The sequence below is a fragment of the Physeter macrocephalus genome, chromosome 17 (genome assembly GCF_002837175.3).
Source record: "Physeter macrocephalus isolate SW-GA chromosome 17, ASM283717v5, whole genome shotgun sequence".
In the NCBI taxonomy this organism is placed as follows: Eukaryota; Metazoa; Chordata; class Mammalia; order Artiodactyla; family Physeteridae; genus Physeter; species Physeter macrocephalus.
In genome coordinates, this window is record NC_041230.1 from 41637703 (window position 1) to 41656520 (window position 18818).

Below are 18818 nucleotides of genomic sequence, written 5' to 3' on the forward strand. Positions count from 1 at the left end.
GACGCAGCCACCCTCCGCCTCTGCAGGAGACCCTCCAACACCAGCAGTTAGGTCTGGTTCAGTCTCCTGTGGGGTCACTGCTCCTTTCCCCGGGTCCCGATGCGCACCCTACTTTGTGTTTGCCCTCCAAGAGTGGAATGTCTGTTTCCCCCAGTCCTGTCTAAGTCCTGCAATCAAATCTCAGTAGCCTTCAAAGTCTGATACTCTAGGAATTCCTCCTCCTTTTGCCGGACCCCCAGGTTGGGAAGCCTGACGTGGGGCTCAGAACCTTCACTCCTGTGGGTGGACCTCTGTGGTATAAGTGTTCTCCAGTCTGTGAGTCACCCACCCAGCAGTTACGGGTTTTGATTTTATTGGGATTGCGCCCCTCCCACCGTCTCACTGTGGCTTCTCCTTTGTCTTTGGATGTGGGGTGTCTTTTTTGGTGAGTTCCAGCGTCTTCCTATCGATGATCGTTCAGCAGTTAGTTGTGATTCCTGTGCCCTCGCAAGAGTGAGCGCACGTCCTTCTAGTCCGCCATCTACTAGTAGCTAAGTTTAAATCAAATGCAACTTAGTCACCTGTGATTTTATAAACTGCCTCAGTAAGAGAGTCCCAGAAATATTTTAGCTTTAAAGCATTCAGTACTCCTTGCACAGAAAATAATTTCCAACTAAAATTAAGCAAGACTTTTGATCAGAGATATTTGAATGGTTTCATATAGACTCTTGGGGAAGTAGCATCCTTACAGTAAAGGAGATTAGCTGACTAGGTACAGATGAAGTCAAACAGGCTGAACAATTAGGGGTCCCCGAGGACAAGTTTGTTGATGATTGAAATTAGGGGAGAAGGTAGACACATGGTAAAACACTGTGGTTAGAAAGAGGATGCAATTTCAGGGCCTGTGGCTCTGAAGCCAAGATGAAGCCACAGACCCAAACAGGACAAGTCACTAATATAAACATTAAAGACCACTCCCCACCTCACCCCCCAAAGACACCCCCTCAGACCCTGGTAATTAAAGATAGAGGCAGATAGGATGCTTACAGAGGTGGCAGGGCACTGTCACATGTGGAACAAGAAAACTTAAGGAATACAAACACACACTGAACTATTCCTAGGTTATGGAAGTCTGCATTCTGGTGTTTGGTACATGAACTCCCTTAGAGGTTGGGAAGGAAAAAATGGGATCAGCTCTGGTTTCTTTCTTTAGTTCTTGCCCCATGATGAAACAGAATCCATTTACTTGGACACTCACTGTCAGTGAAAAATTACTTCTTTTTAAAATTAATTTTTATTGCAGTATAATTGACATACAACTTTATATTAGTTTCAGGTCTACAACATAATGATTCGATGTTTGTATATATTGTAAAATGACCACCACCATAAGTCTAGTTAACAACCGTCACCATACATAGTTAACAGAATTTTGTTTTTCTTGTGCTGAAAGCTCTTAAGATCTACTCTTGTAGCAGCTTTCAAATATGCAACACGATATTATTAACTATAGTTACCATGCTGTACATTACATCCCCATGACTTGATAATTTTATAACTGGAAGTTTGTACCTTTTGACTCCCTTCCCCTGGTTCACCCAGCCCTCCACCCCACATCTCTGGCAACCACTAATCTGTTCTCTGTATCTATGAGCTCGGTTCTGGTTTTTTTTGTTTTTTTTTTTCTTTAAGCCTATTTGATGAACTCTGGTGTTTTGTTTATTTATTTATTTTTTGGCTGCACTGGTTCTTAGTTGCAGTGTGCAGACTTCTTAGTTGCGGCACATGGGATCTAGTTTCCCGACCAGGGATTGAACCTGGGCCCCCTGCATCTTACCCACTGGACCACCAGGGATGTCCCTGGTTTTGGTTTTTCGTTTGTGTTTTGCTTTGTTTTTACATTCTACATATAAGTGAGGTCATACAGTATTTATTTGTCTTTATCTGACTTATTTCACTTAGCATAATGCCCTCTATTCACGTTGTCACAAATGGCGAAATATTATTCTTTTTTGTGTCTGAATGATATTCCGTTGTACATATACCACATTTTCTTTATCCATTCAGCCATCAGTGGACATTTAGGTTGTTTCCCTGAGATTACTTCTTATTACAGCAACTGATTGATGCCCACCTCCCTAACATGATTGTCTTTATTTTACTATAGGTATGTAAATTGTCACTGACATGGCAGATAAAAGGAAATGGCATTTCCTGTGCAATTGTTGGCTGGCCATGGACCTTGGAGACTGTGAGCGTGACTGGATCTTCATACCAGTCTCAAAGAAGAAGCTCTTTTCCTTTAGGTACTCTTGAGAAATTATGGTGTGCTACATGTCTCTGAGGCTCTGTTCATTTTCTTCACTCCTTTTTCTTTCTGTTCCTCAGACAAGATAATTTCAATTGATCTATCTTCAAGTTTGCTGATTCTTTCTCCTGCCTGCTCACATCTGCTGCTGAGCCTCTCGTGAATTTTTCATTTCACTGTTGTATTTTTCAGCTGCAGTCTTTTTATTTTTCCAGCTGCAGACTTTCTATTTGGTTTTTTTTTTTTTTTTTTTTTGTGGTATGCGGGCCTTCCTCTGCTGTGGCCTCTCCCGTTGCGGAGCACAGGCTCCGGACGCGCAGGCTCAGTGGCCATGGCTCACGGGCCCAGCCGCTCCGCGGCACGTGGGATCCTCCCAGACCGGGGCATGAACCCGGTTCCCCTGCATCGGCAGGCGGACGCGCAACCACTGCGCCACCAGGGAAGCCCTCTATTTGGTTCTTTTTAAAAATAATTTCTGTATCTTCATTGATACTCTGTTTAGCAAGACAGCATTCTCATTTACTTTCCTTTAGTTCTTTGATATGATTTCCTTTATAGTTCTTTGAAGATATTTAAAATAGCTGATTTGAAATCTTTATCTAGTAAACCCAGTGTCTTGGCTTCCTCAACAATAATCTGTTGACTTGGGTGGGAGTGGGGGTGTGAGAGAGAGAGAGATAGTTTCTTGTTTCTTTTCATGTCTTGTGATCTTCTGTTGAAAACTGGACATTTTAAATAATAGAATGTGGCAACTCTGAAGATCACATTTCCTTCCTCTCCCCCAGTATTTGTTCTTACTGCTTGTTGTTGTCTAGTGTCTGTTTCTAACTAATTCTGTAACGTCTGTATTCTTTGTCATGTGTGAAAACTGAAGTTTCTGCTCAGTTAGCTTAGTGGTCAGCTAATAACTAGACAGAGACTTCTTTAAATGCCTGAACCAGTAAGTCTCCCAGTCTTTGCCAAGGGGTTTTGCATGCATGTTGTGCCATGCCTTTAGCACTCAGCAAGGCAACTGACAGCTCTGCCTCAGCCTTCACTTCCTGCTTGCTGAGAGCTTCAGGGTCATCCAGGGGTGAAAGCATAGGGCCTGCTCAGGTATTTCCCAACCATGCATACAGCCCTGGGCATGCATATGGCCTTCTAGATTCCCAGGACTGTGTCAGAGCTTTTCAAAACTCCTGTGGACTTCTCATTTTCCAGCTTTTCCATTTAAGCTTTTTGGTTAGCCTATTGTTTGCCTACCATATCAGGCAGCTGTGAAGGTAAACAATCGCCTCTGAATATTTTTGACAGTGCCCTCAGGGAAAAAGCATTTTTCACTGGATGAGCCTCCAGTCACATCAAATAAGGACAGCCTTGCAAGTGGAGTTTTCCAAGGAACTATCAAACAAATCAAATAATGACAGTTCTCTGGGAAAGGAGGCTTTTAAGGAGCTCCAACCCCATTCTCCTCCCTCTAGTGACTGCCAGGCTGCTGGTTTTCACTGTGATCGAAGGCTGTTGGTTTTCAAGGTTACCATGGAGCTAGAGAAAGGGAGCTGGGAAAATAGGGCAATTTAAAATGCCACAAAATTCACTGTTCTTACTAATATTTAGCCATTTTTCTTGAGTAAACACTCCCAGGTTAATACAAACCTTTGGTTATTTACCTGAGTTCTGAAAATTTTGATTCTGGCTTTTTAAGAGAAGTTTTATCATTGCTTTTATGGAGGAATTTTCAGAGGTCTTTACTCCACCATTTCCACTGACCCAAATGGATTTAGACAATTTACTACTTATAGCAGTAGTAGCAACCAGAGCAATATTTTGTGTCGGTTCCCAGATTCGACAGGGTGATGTAATGAGAGCCAGGTGTTAGCTGCACATGCAGTGGAGGTGCATGACAAAAGAGGAACCTCAAGATTAGGAGACTCTGATATACGAGCTGCCAGAAAACCTGCCTATCCTTCCCTGTAGAATGAGACATTATCTTCATTAGCCTGGAATGTAGGGAAATCTCTCAAGGGATGAAAAGAGGGCATTTCTATCTTTATTACCCCAGAATGTCTCTGGGGAGTAGGATGTCTCTATCTTTACAATCTGGAAATGTAAATAAGTTGGCTCCAAAGAGAGTTCCTGACTGTCTGTTTTCAGGGCTGTCTGCTTATACAAAGATACTTGAAAAGATAGTCCAGGAGCAAAGTTTTTATTAATGCCTAAATGGGAAGCATTCATGGAGAATTGCCTTCCAACACTGCTTCTGTTATGTCAGTCTAGCTGTTATTCTTCTAAAGTATGTTGTCTTTTCTCTTTTTAATATTTTCTCTTTATCCTTGATGTTCCAAATCTTACCATAATTCTTTTCACTGTAGATTCACTGTTTATACTGTTTAGTACTCAGAATGTACTTAAAATTTTTTTTGTTGTGGTAAAATACACATAACATAAAATGTAGTGTTGATATACAGAATCATGGCTTAAATTGGCAGAAATTCTCAGATGTCACTTCTGAAAATATTGCTCCTCTGACATTGCCTTACTCTATGCTGGAGACTCTCAAACTATCCTCCATGTTTTTAAGCCGCTCTTGCATGCATATCTTTTTTGTCTCTCTGTGATGTGTTCTGGGTGAATTCTTTCATACTACATTTCAGTTCACTAATTTTCTCTTTAACCAGGTCCCTTCTAATTTTTTTGTTGTGAGGACCATATTTTTCAGTTTCAAGAGTTCTAATTTATTTCTGTTTTTCATAATTTTTTATTATTTTAAAGTGAACATTATTCCTTTACTTGTATGTTTGAGCAACCTGAAATACTTAGTCTTTGTCAGACTGTCCCATGAAATTAATTTCATCTGGACTGAATTACTGATTGTGTTGGCTGCCTTTCTTAGCATTAGATTTCTTCATGTGTTTAGGAATTTGGGGTTGTAGGTTGGTTTCATTTTTAAATCTCAACCTCTCTCTCTCTTTCTCTCCACACAGTACTAGTACTTTTTTGATGTTTTCATCCAACCCTTCACATCACTAATCTAGAACTAGGTCTTATTATATTATATCATTTTGGCGCCCCTATTCCTCCGTGAAATTAATGAAACTAGATCTGTTGCACATCTTGTCATGAGCCAGTGGATCTCTTGGCTCAATTCCTGGTCCTGGGACTGTCCACCCTCACCCACCTCCCTACTTATAAATGTGTAGCCCTGTGGCAGTTTTTTGTTCTTCAGAATTCTTCCATGAGCTCCAGCCTCAACCCTGGCTTCAGGTAGTGAAGTTGGCTTTACTCTCCCTTTCCCCACTCCATGAATCACGTTAAGTTCCAGTTACTCTATGGGAATCAAACTTTGACCTGTGTATGCCTTCTTCCAGACCTGGAGCACAGAATCTTGTGGCTTCTTCCCCACCTACCATCTTATTTCTCATTCCAGTCCTCTTCCTTAGAGACTTTTATTTTTTTTTTAAGCCCAGCCAGTGTTTTGGGTTCTTTCTTTTTATGTCATATTTATAGTTCTTTTTGGAGTAGAGAAGGTGCTCCAAGTATGAATTTACCAAACTATCTTGAGTGGAAGCTTAATGCAAACTTTCTAAGAGTAAAAGATTTATCGAAACTCTGATAAAGCTAAAACAAGTTTTGGTTTTAAAATCTCATGCAATAAAATTACCCTTATCTTCAAAACCTTTTACCCCAAAATAACAAAAAAATCGTATCATCAAGTCATCTGAAAGCTGCTTCACAGAGGTGTTGAACAGTGGCCGAGTTGTTGCTGTGCAGCTTGCTGCCAGGCAATCCACATTCTAGACTAGGGCACTTTCAGAATGAAATCTCATGCCTTTCCTGTTCTAATTTATCTTGTTAGACACCTGTTCTCCTTCATGATTGTAGAAAATTTCACCCAGGATTGTCTGTGGCTCTCGGTCACAACTTGACATCCCTGGACAAGAGTTTTACAAGAGTCCAGCGGCTCACCTGCTGCATGACCCTCCTTCTCTGCAACATGGTCACCTATGTCATGTTCTAGAAGATGAACGGCACCACCACCAAGAGACATGAGCAAGCTGTGGGTGAGCCCTGATGTGTGCTGTTTGTGGCACGTAGTCCTTTGACTACTCCACTCTCCTTCCTTCCAAAGTTAGAATCAGTATGTGCCTTCATTTTTCCTCTGCTGCCCTCACATTAGAATACTCATTTAATTCTACTCTTAAAGGAGAATAATCATTTATTCTAACATTAGAGTACACATTTTCCCACAGATCTCATTTATTAACAAATGATCAGGATCTTTACTGCCATGATAACTTGCTATCCTTAGATAATCATAGTTAAATTGCTAAATAAATACTTAAACCTGGGAGAGGAATGCCTTGGAGATGATTTTAATTGTTGAGGATGAGGGTTGATGTCATGCGTTTCTTTCAGTGGGCCCATTTGCCGTGACCTGGTCTCAACTGCTCATCAGCATCCAAACTGCTGTCATCCTTTTCCCCGTCAGTCTTGGGATTGGGCGGCTTTTCCCGTTGATTCAACCACAGGAACCTCTACCTCTCTTTTCCTCCCATCCAGGCCTCCTGCCTCTCAGATGCTTCTTTTGAGCCTCTCTCTCTCTCTCTCACAGAGATAGTTGAGGTAAGCTTGGTATCAAATTTTACAGGTGAACGTCATGCTCCCTCCCCCATGTAGTGGAAAAGTTCAGTGGAAAGGATCTCCTGCAAGGCTCCTGAGGTCCTGTTAAACTTAATAGTTTTTCTCTAATTCCTGTCCCCCGAGTCATCACTGTGCCTCTGGTTTTTTTCTCTTCATTATGGAGTGATGTGAGCACTGATGTGAGTGCAGAATGTACTACTCTGGAGGTGTTTTAGTTTTCGACGTTTGATCAAACGGTCTCTTCTTTCATCCTAGATTCTCTCATAAAACTAGTTCTGAAGCTACTGTGAGGTGACTTCTTTCTGAAAAAGGAGAGAGAAAGTGAAAAACTGAGGTTCTTTACACTAAGCATATGCCCCTCCAAGTAGAGAAACAGCCTTCTTACCATCTGTAATTGCTACCAGTCCTGGATTTAATGTAAAACTAACTTTTCTCATCTTGGTTCTACATTCAGGAATTAAAGGAAACTGTGGGATTCCTGCTCAGAAGAAATACGTACCTACTCTGAGTGTGAACAGTCTTCATGGAGTTCTTTCTTACAACATTAACCAGCTGGTGAAGCTTTTATCCAGCCTCGTCTGTTCTTACTTAGAGGGTCAAGGACCAGCGGGCAGGACCCTACTGGGCAAATGGTAAAGTTCAGTAAGTTTCCGTATCTAATCTTTTATCTGCCTCCCACTCTCTTACCTTCGTATTCATTCTTACCTCTCAGCATAACCAACAGGCATGGTACGACCTTCTGCTTGTTTTAATTTCCTTAAACTTCCAATATGGAGCTGATAGCTTTGATCCCTCTGATGGCTTCTGAGACAATATATCTGGTCTTACAAAGTAAAGGATTAAGGAAAACCCACAAAAAATGCCCTCTGTCTCAGACCCCCATATTTCATCTACTTTGTCGGGGGCTATTGAAACTTGTCCTTCTTTTTCTTCTATGGAATGATGAGATTATGCGATTTATGGATTTTTGGATATAGTTTGGGCCTTCTGAGCACTTAGTTTACATGTACTGCAGTTCTGATAAAAAAGTGCAATTAGCTTTACAAGTTTTTCAATTCTGTATCAAAGTATAGAATTTTACAAATTGTTGTGAATTCACCAGCGTGCTCAGAGAAGACAGTAATTCTGCAGGTGTTGGGTCCAGTCTCCAGTGACTGGGAAAATTTAACCTCATCATCAGTTAATGAGTTGCTAATTTCTACCAGGAATTACTATTTATTGAAATCTTCCACTTGTTCAAGTGTCAACCTGGAATGTACTTTCAGTGGTTCCTGAAAACCACCATCATTTTCACAGTTACCTGCTCAGAGTTCTGCGGAGGCTCCAAGCTCACTTAGACACACTGGGTCCCGCCCAGGCCCATCAGCCTTGTGACTTCCTAGATGCAGTCAGCCAACTGCAAGAACTTCAGGAACTGTTGGAAATGCGTGTTCTTCCCATAGAGCAAGGGCCATCCAGGTAATGCATCGCACCAGGCTTTCTTTATCACCTGTAATCTTCCTAAACCTGTCTCTCAGCTGTTGGCTATGAGATTATTCCTTCAACTTCTGTTCCTAAGGGACGCAGCCAGAGCCCTTCCCCATCCTGGGCCCAGACGGGAAGCAGCCCGTCTCTAATGGCCGGCTCAGATGGTTGACTTACTTCTGCTGGCTCCTTCTGGGTGTCACTAGCCTGGCCTCAGCCTTTTTTACAGCACTTTACAGCCTGGAACTGAACAAAGACCAAGCCACCAGCTGGGTTATTTCGATTTTATCATTGCTTCAGAACACCTTCATCACCAGTAAAGGTACGTGAGAAACAGTGACACTGGCATGGGAGGAAACATTGTAGTTGCAGGAAGCTTGGGAAACCGAGGTCTGTGGGTATCAATCCAGGGTATCTAATGATTCTTACAACTTGACAAAAACAAAAATACAAAACAGAGGGCTTCCCTGGTGGCGCAGTGGTTGAGAATCCGCCTGCCGATGCAGGGGACACGGGTTTGTGCCCCGGTCCGGGAGGATCCCTCATGCCGCGGAGCGGCTGGGCCAGTGGGCCATGGCCACTGGGCCTGTGCGTCCGGAGCCTGTGCTCGGGAACGGGAGAGGCCACAGCAGGGAGAGGCCCACGTACCACAAAAAAAAAAAAAAAAAAAAAAAAAAAAAAAATTGGCAGAGTAAAATTTGTTAGGGGTATGTGTGCAGTAGTCGCAGAAAAAACTAACAAGAACTGATGGACTAGTAGAAGTTTAGCAAAAAACTATTGGGGAGTTAAGAGGGACAAGTAAAAAATCAACACTAAAGTACCTTAAAAAAAAAAACTTACTTTTTTTCAAAAAGTTTTTTTTTAAACTTAGTTTTTAAAAATCTTCCCTTTCCTGGGCTTCCCTGGTGGCGCAGTGGTTAAGAATCCGCCTGCCAGTGCAGGGGACACGAGTTTGAGCCCTGGTCCGGGAAGATCCCACATGTCGTGGAGCAACTAAGCCCTGCGCCACAACTACTGAGCCTGTGCTTTAGAGCCCATGAGCCACAACCACTGAGGCCCTGTGCCACAACTACTGAAGCCTGCACACCTAGAGCCCGTGCTCCACAACAAGAGAAGCCACAGCAGTGAGAAGCCCGCACACCACAATGAAGAGTAGCCCCCGCTCACCGCAACTAGAGAAAGCCCACGCACAGCAACGAAGACCCAACATTGTGAAAAATAAATTAATATTAATTTTTTTAAAAAGATGGTAAGTTTTTTGTTATGTGTATTTTATTTTTTTATTTTTTTTTTTTTTTTGCGGTACGAGGGCCTCTCACTGTTGTGGCCTCTCCCGTTGCGGAGCACAGGCTCCGGACGCGCAGGCTCAGTGGCGATGGCTCACGGGCCCAGCCGCTCCGCGGCACGTGGGATCTTCCCGGACCGGGGCACGAACCCGGGTCCCCTGCATCGGCAGGCGGACTCTCAACCACTGCGCCACCAGGGAAGCCCGTTATGTGTATTTTACTACAATTTTTAAAAATCCAATCAGTGTTCACATTTTCCCAGTTGTCTTATAAGTATTTATCGTTTTGTTCAAATCAAGATCTAAATAAGGTCCATGTGTTGCAATGAGTTTGTCTCAAGTATTTTTAATATTTAATTTATAGGTTCTCCCTCCTTTTTTCTCTTTCTGTCACTGTATTCCTGCTATTTTTCTTACAATATATGTATTGAAGAAACCAAGTTGTTTGTCCTATAGAGTTTCCAACATTCTGGATTTTGGTGACAGGATTACTTCTGGTTTAAGAACCTACAAGCACACTTGGGGAGCTTTTAAAACTCTTGGTGCCCAGGCCTCTCTCCAGACCAATCAAATTGTAATCCCTGGAGATGGGATCCAAGGCCCAACATGTCGAAAGCTTCCCAGGTGATTCTATTGTGCAGCCCCATTTGAGACCCACTGATCCTGGAAGAGGGACAGAGTACAAGGAGTAGGTAAACCTTAAATAAAAAGAACTGCTGGAAGAGACAAACCAAAAAATAGCAAGAGCTCTTAAGGAGATTCCATTACATCAGACACACAGACAAAGGCTTTTAGGAAATGAAAAATGTGATTTACAGATATTAAAAATTCAGAAGTTGAATTGAAGATGTCATTATTGGGGACTTCCCTGATGGTCCAATGGTAAAGAATCTGCCTTCCAATGCAGGGAACACGGGTTCGATCCCTCATTGGGGAACTAAGATGCCACATGCCACGCACAGGGCAACTAAGCCTGCGTGCCACAACTACTGAGCCTGCGCACCTCAACTAGAGAGCCTGCGTGCTGCAAACTACAGAGCCCATGCACTCTGGGTCCCATGTGCCACAACTAGAGAGACAAAATCTGCACTCCACAACTAGAGAGAAGCCCGAGGGCCACAACAAAGAGCCCGCACCACAATGAAAGATCCCACATTAAGACCCGATGCAGCCAAAAATAATAAGAAAAAAAATAAATATATATAAAAAAAGATGTCATTATTGAGACTAATGGATCAGGAAGATCAAACTAAAATGCAAAACATAAGACGTATATAAAAATATTGAAAGTATAAAGAAAAAGAGACTTAAACCGTAGATCCAGGGGACTTAACATGCAGTTAAGATGAGTGGTAATAATAAAACAGTTGAAAAAATTCCACTGTTGCAAAGAAATACTGAATTTGTTGACAGGCCTCAACTAGTTCCAGGCATAGTTAATTTAAAAAGACACACTGAAATGGAGGATAGTAGTTCTGGAACAGGGCCCAAGATTCTGCATTCCTAACAAGTTCCTAGGTGATGCTGCTGCTGATCCGTGGGTCACACTTCAAGTAGTATCACTATGAATACAAACCTAGTTCCTCTGAAAAGTCAGTATCACGAGATAAAAATTAATGGGTGAGCGCTGTTCTAGATCCTTTGAATAAATGAGCCATTTTTAATATGGATCAGATAGTATACTAGGAAATTATTGATCATTTCCTTAAGTGTGATAATGATATGAAAATAGCCTGATTTTTAGGAGACACATGCTTGAAAACAGGAAGCCCTTGCCTTCCACTGTTTCAGTTTGTACATGAATTTCATTTACTCTGGTTCAGTTGAATAACACCAGTTTCCCAGCAACACAGTTCAAATCTCAGTTACCGGGACTTCCCTGGTGGTACAGTGGTTAAGAATCCGCCTGCCAGTGCAGGGGACACGGGTTCTATCCCAGTTCGGGAAGATCCCACTGCCACCGAGCAACTAAGCTCTCGTGCCACAGCTACTGAGCCTGCACTCTAGGGCTAACAAGGCACAACTACTGAGCCCGCGCCCTAGAGCCCGAGCTCCGCAACAAGAGAAGCCACCGCAGTGAGAAGACTGCACACCGCAATGAGAAGACCGCGCACTGCAACGAATAGTAGCCCCTTGTCACCACAACTAGAGAAAGCCCGCATGCAGCGATGAAGACCCAATGCTGCTAAAAATAAAATAATTTAATTTAGTGGATAACCAACAAGGACCTCCTGTATAGCAAAAAAAAAAAAAATCTCAGTTATCATGGTATATCAACTGAGTGATTGCATAAAGTACCAACTGCTGCTAGCCCTTTAGCCCATAATTCACTACATAAATTAACAGGTATACATCATGATCAGTGACCAATCATGTCACTTCTCAAAGTCTGGGTGATTGGTCACCTGTTATCCCGTTTATGTAGACAGCAAATTGTGTAGTTGTGTTATTTCTTTGTCTCCCTGTCATAAACTGTGACATTTACCATGAAATGGATAATTGAAAGAGGACCTTGGCCAACAAAGATGAAAATGCAGCAAATTAACAAAATAACACTGAAAGTGAAATTTGAATAGAATGTAAATGGAGTTAAACAAGAAGCCGCTGACCATGGGAAGGTGGCCTGTGTTCAAGAAACTGTAGATAGGCAGCCAGGTGAACTTAGTAAAGTCAAACTTACCAACATAAATGGAGAAATTGGTTATGAAGAAAAAGGATGATGATGTCCCAAAGGAAGTAACACTGGCAAAAACTAACATTAAAGGGACTCTCGGAGATATTTCACAGCATTGAAAGCATAAAAGATAAGATGCTGGAAGCCAATGCAAACTTAGAACAGTATGACAATTCATCAAAGGCACAGACAAAATGCTCTCACTGTATCCTAAGTTATCCAACAAGAGGAAGGCCAGCACTGTTCAAATTATTCTTGATAAATTTTCTACAAAGAAGTAACTTTAATTCTCAATGTTTCTAATATTTTAAATTACATATTAGTTTTACTACTACTTCTAAATTTTTCCTTGTACCTTTATAACGAACAGTAAGAGATTTTAATGTTTTGACATAAATCTTTAAATGTCACAGAACGATCATAATTTTTCCCCACTGATGATTGCACAGTTTCAGCTTGCTAGGTCATTTGTATGATCCCACTCTACCATGTAAAGTGAGAATTACCTTTAATTAGGTGTGAAATGTCATGTCTGTTATTTTCGAGTGCTTCAGAAAAAGAAGCAAAACAAATATGGTGAAATGTTAACTTTTGTATCTTCCAATTTTTATGTTTTAAAAATTTAATAATAAAATGTCGGATAAAAATAACTCAATGGGAACTTCCCTGGTGGTCCAGTGGTTAAGATTCCACACTCCCAACGCAGGGGGCCTGGGTTCGATCCCTGGTCGGGGAACTAGATCCCACATGCTACAACTAAGAGTTCACATGCCGCAGCTACAAAGCCTGCATGCTGCAATTAAATATTCCGTGTGCCGCAACTGAGGCCCGGTGCAGCCAAACAAATGAATAAACAAAATAAATATTTAAAAAATAGTAACTCAGTGGATCATATACTCAAATGTAAAATTATAAATCTTTTAGAAGGAAACATAGGTGAAAATCTTTGAAACCTTAGGCTAGGGCAAAGAGTTCTTATATACATACCTTACCAAAAGCACAGTCCAGGAAAGAAAAAATAGATAAATTGGACTTCATCAAAATTAAACATTTTGCTCTATGAAAGACACCTTTTTTATTGAAATGTAGTTGATTTACAATGTTGTGTTAGCTTCTGGTGTACAGCAAATGATTGAGTTATATGTATATGTATTCTTTTTCATATTCTTTTCCATTATGGTTTATTAGGGAATACTGACTATCCCTGTGCTATACAGTAGGACCTTATTGTTTATTTTTTTGTATAGTAGTTTGTATCTACTAATCCCAAAGTCCTAATTTATCCCTTCCCCACCTCCTTTCCCCTTTGGTAACCATAAGTTTGTTTTCTATGTCTATGAGTCTGTTTCCATTTTTCAGATAAGTTCATTTGTATTATTTTTTAGATTCCACATATAAGTGATATAATGGTATTTGTCTTTCTCTTTCTTACTTCACTTAGTATGATAATCTCTAGGTCCATCCGTGTTGCTGCAAATGGCATTGTTTCATTCTTTTTTATGGCTAGGTAGCATTCCATGGTATATATGTACCACATCTTCTTTGTCCATTCATCTGTTGATGGACATTTAGGTTGTTCCCATGTCTTGGCTATTGTAAATAGTGACACCCCTATGATATAGGGGTGCATGTATCTTTTCAAATTATAGTTTTGTCTGGATATATGCTTAGGAGTGGGATTGCTGGATCATATGGCAACTCTATTTTTTTAGTTTTTTGAGGAACCTCCATACTGTTTTCCATAGTGGCTGCACCAATTAACATTCCCACCAACAGTGTAGGAGGGTTCCCTTTTCTCCACACCCTCTAGAACATTTGTTATTTGTAGACTTTTTAATGATGGCCATTCTGACCGGTGTGAGGTGATACCTCATTGTAGTTTTGATTTGCATTTCTGTAATAATTAACAGTGATGAGCATCTTTTCATGTGCCTGTTGGCCATCTGTATGTCTTCTTTGGAGAAATGTCTATTAAGGTCTTCTGCCCATTTTTTCATTGAGTTGTTTGTTTTTTTGTTATTGAGTTGTATGAGCTGCTTGTATATTTTGGAAATTAAGCCCTTGTCAGTTGTATCATTTGCAAATATTTTCTCCCAATCTGTAGATTGTCTTTTCATTTGATTTATGGTTTCCTTTCCTGGGCAAAAGCATATAAGTTTGATTAAGTCCCATTTGTTTTTGTTTTTGTTTTTTTTTGCTTTTATTTCTGTTTCCTCGGGAGAGTGACCTAAGAAAATATTGGTATGATTTATGTCAGAGAATGTTTTGTCTATGTTCTCTTCTAGGAGTTTTATGGTGTCATGTCTTATTTTTAAGTCTTTAAGCCATTTTGAGCTTATTTTTGTGTGAGGGTGTGTTCTAACTCACTGATTTACATGCTACAGTCCAACTTTCCCAGCACCACTTGCTGAAGAGACCTTCTTTTCTCCATTGGATATTCTTGCCACCTTTGTGAGACATTAATCGACCATAGGTGTGTGGGTTTATTTCTGGGCTCTCTATTCTGTTCTAGTAAGCCATATGTCTGTTTTTGTGCCAATACCTTGCTGTTTTGATTACTGTAGCTTTGTAGTATTGTCTGAAGTAGAATGACTAAAATATCGATAATACTAAATGCTGGTGAGGACGCAGAGTAACTGGGAACTCTCATTCATTGGTGGTAGAAATGAAAAAATGGCATAGCCACATTGGAAAGCAGTTTACCAGTTTCATACAGAGTTATACAGTTACCATATAACTTAGTAATTGCACTCCCAGGTGTTTACCCAAAAGAAATAAAAACTGGGACTTCCCAGGTGGTCCAGTGGTAAAGAATCTGCCTTCTAATGCAGGGGACACAGGTTCAGTCCCTGGTCAGGGAACTAAGATTCCCACATGCTGCAGGGCAGCTAAGCCCATGCGCCACAACTACTGAGCTCATGCTCCTCAACGAGAGAGCCTGCATGCTGCAAATTACAGAGCTCACGTGCCCTGTAGCCTGTGCGCCACAACTAGAAAAGAGAAAACCCTCACGCCACAACTAGAGAGAAGCCCACGTGCCTCAACAAAGACCTGACACAGCCAAAAATAAATAAGTAAATAAATAAGTAGAAATAAAAACCTATGTTCACACAGAATTGTGTGAATATTTGTAGCAGCTTTATTCATAATTGCCAAGGATGGGACTTCCCTGGCAGTCCAGTGGTTAAGACTGCACTTCCACTGGAGGGGGCACGGGTTTGATCCCTGGTCAGGGAACTAAGATCCCACATGCCACATGGTGTGGCCAATAATAATAATAATAATAATAATAATAATAATAATTGCCAAGGATGAAACCAACCCAAATGCCCATCAGCTGGTGAATGGATAAGCTGTGGTACATCCATACAGTAGACTACTCAGCAATGAAAAAGAACAAACTACTGGTACATGTAGTGACATGGATGAATCTCGGATGTATTATTGTAAGTGAAGTCAGTTCCAAAAGCATACTTCATGATTCCATTTATATAACATTCTGCAAAAAACAAAAACTATATGGATGAAGAATCTATCAGTGGTTCCCAGACATGGAGGTAGTAAAAAGGGCTGATCACAAAGGGGCAGCATCAGGGAATTTTTGGGGGTGATGAAACTGTAAGGTATCTTGATTATAGTGGTGGATACTCTGTGTATTTGTCAACACATAGAATTATACACCAAAAAGAGTGTGTTTTTTTAATGTGTGTAAATACATTTTTTTAAAGCGAAAAAAACCTTTGTTATTACAATGGCTAAAAAAACCTGTAAAAAGTTCCTCTTCACTGGTCAAATAACTTAGAACAGTAAGATTCAATTTTGCTTTTAAAAATGGTAAAGGAAAACAAATGATAATACACAGTGATGCCAGGGAAAATGGGCACTTAATGCTGGTTGAGGAAAATCTGGCAGTATACAGTAAAAGCCTTCAAATTCTGCATCCCTTTGCTGAGTAAGTTTCATTTCTAAGGATTTATTCTGAGAAAATTCAGAGTGGTTTATAATAATAAAATAAATTGGCAACAATTTAAATGTTCAAAAATAGGATATTGCTTAATATAAGACAGCCATATCTGTGTAATGGGATACCGAGCAGCCATTTAAAATGTTATAGAAAATGTAAGGATGTGGAAAACTGGTCCAGATATATTAAGACAAAAATGATTAATGGATGTATTTCAAATTTTTTAAGTTTCTTAAAAATCTCTAAATTTTTTGAAAAATTTTTATAATAAATGTATATGTTTTTAAAAGTTGGAAAGTATAAAAAGGAACAGAAGAGATGGAAACCAATGTGTTAGCTATCGTTATTGCTAAAGTGCAGTTTGGTTGAACTCATGGCCAAGTGTACTTTTTAGTAATTTCCCCTCAAATGTAATCCTCGGAACAATCCACTAGAGGGCGACTTTAGGTCTGCAGAGCAGACACACCTGGAATTGCCACATCACAATAGGGGCATGTGGCAACGGGCTGGAAATACTACTCTTGTCCTTTGTTCTCCGACGACTGGAGCACTTTCCTCCCCTTCAAGGAAATTTAAGGAGCAGGGGATACTTGTTTCCCTAACAGAGGCTTAAGGTCTTACTCAATTCTAAGATTCCATGCCTGCTTCAGCAAAACTGGCACTTTCAAAAATGTAGCTTCTCGGGCTTCCCTGGTGGCGCAGTGGTTGAGAGTCCGCCTGCCGATGCAGGGGACACGGGTTCGTGCCCCGGTCCGGGAGGATCCCACATACCGCGGAGCGGCTGGGCACGTGAGCCATGGCCGCTGAGCCTGCGCTTCCGAAGCCTGTGCTCTGGAACGGAAGAGGCCACAGCAGTGAGAGGCCCGCGTACCGCAAAAAAAAAAAAACACAAAATGTAGCTTCTTCAGTCTAGCACATCAAAGTTGTTCCAAAAACTGGTGTTAGTGAACACCTTACACAGATCATCACAAATCATTTAATGGTTTAAACTTTCCTAGCCAAGCAGATTAAGGACTGCAAGCAAAAATACAAAGATTAATATTATATCAACCACATTCTCATGGTTATGCAAAAATAATTATGAATTTACTTAATTCTCAGTTTTCCATAAAAATAAAGGGCCAAGTCACTGAAATGTATTAATCATACCCACCTTCACCTTTACCTAATGGTCCCACCTTCTTGGTTCCTGTAATATCTGCTCATTAAGTTTCTCCTCTGACTCTCCTGTCTAGGTGATCTTCCTCACATTGTTTTACTCACTGCTGCTGAACAGGATGCTGTGGCTTCACAAAGAGAAGGAACATCAGACCAAGAGGATCTTGGCAGTCTTGGGTAATTCAAGTAGTTCTAACTAATATCTAATTTTGCAAATAGCAAATTGTATCAGAACAGTGGACTCCTAGCCACCTCACTGGCTCAGAGGAATCTATCCATTCAGGATCTTGTCTCTGACCAGCTGTTGCACCTTCTTCCCAGCCCAAGACTAACCAGTACGTCACCAACACTTTTTATGATCCATCCCTCCCTAGATCTCTCAATGCTTCTACTCTTCCCTATATTCTAGATTCCTTCCTAGTGTTTCTAGCTTTGAGCCCCAAGTGCTGTTTCCAGCTGCTCACCCTCTGTGTCTGAATGCCTACAGGTATCTCAAATTAAACATGCCCCAAGCAGAATTATTTGCCTGCCCCACAAATTCACTTCTTTACTCTGTTTTCTCATTTCCATTAATAGCATCACCATTCTCTAAAAACATAAGAATAATCCTAAATCCCACCCCCCATTCAGTCACCAAACCTGAGGGAGTCTACCCTCTAAATAACTGACTAGAGCCATTCATATTACATGGATGAAACTCACAAAGATGGCCAAAAAGCAAACTGCAGAAAAATTAACACAACATTTTTTTAAACATCTTTATTGGAGTATAATTGCTTTCAATGGTGTGTTGGTTTCTGCTGTATAACAAAGTGAATCAGTTATACATGTACATGTGTCCCCATATCTCTTCCCTCTTGCATCTCCTTCCCTCCCACCCTCCCTATCCCACGCCTCTAGGTGGTCACAAAGCACCGAGCTGATCTCCCTGTGCTATGCGGCTGCTTCCCACTAGCTATCTATTTTACATTTGGTAGTGTATATATGTCAATGCTACTCTCTCACTTCGTCCCAGCTTACCCTTCCCCCTCCCCGTGTCCTCAAGTCCATTCTCTACGTCTCCGTCTTTATTCCCATTCTGCCCCTAGGTTCTTCATGACCATTTTTTTTAACACAACATTTTAATCATGCAAAACAATGCATGTCTTGCTTAGAGACATTTTTGAATGAAGAAATGCATAGGATGATACACTCCAAAATTTAGGAGAGGATTAGCTCTCTGAAGGAAAGAAGGGATACCATCACAGAGGTACACAGCGGATTTTATCTTGGCAATCACTTATTTCTTAAACTGAGTGGTGGGCACGCTGCTAAGGGGTTGGCATCTCATTCCTTATGAGATTAAAAAATTAGTAATCTGACTTCA

General features: G+C 40.9%; 1 protein-coding gene across 1 annotated transcript in view; it reads left to right on the forward strand.

Annotated features, from left to right (window-relative positions):
• Positions 1–18818, forward strand: part of PKD1L3 (polycystin 1 like 3, transient receptor potential channel interacting) — a 74309-nt gene that overhangs the window by 40799 nt on the left and 14692 nt on the right. Inside the window, 13 exon segments of the mRNA XM_055078918.1 lie at positions 2142–2285; positions 6123–6207; positions 6210–6327; positions 6683–6810; positions 6812–6889; positions 7362–7408; positions 7410–7437; positions 7439–7509; positions 7511–7539; positions 8173–8375; positions 8480–8693; positions 9286–9362; positions 17530–17629. Coding sequence (XP_054934893.1) covers positions 2142–2285; positions 6123–6207; positions 6210–6327; positions 6683–6810; positions 6812–6889; positions 7362–7408; positions 7410–7437; positions 7439–7509; positions 7511–7539; positions 8173–8375; positions 8480–8693; positions 9286–9362; positions 17530–17629 — 1322 coding nt within the window.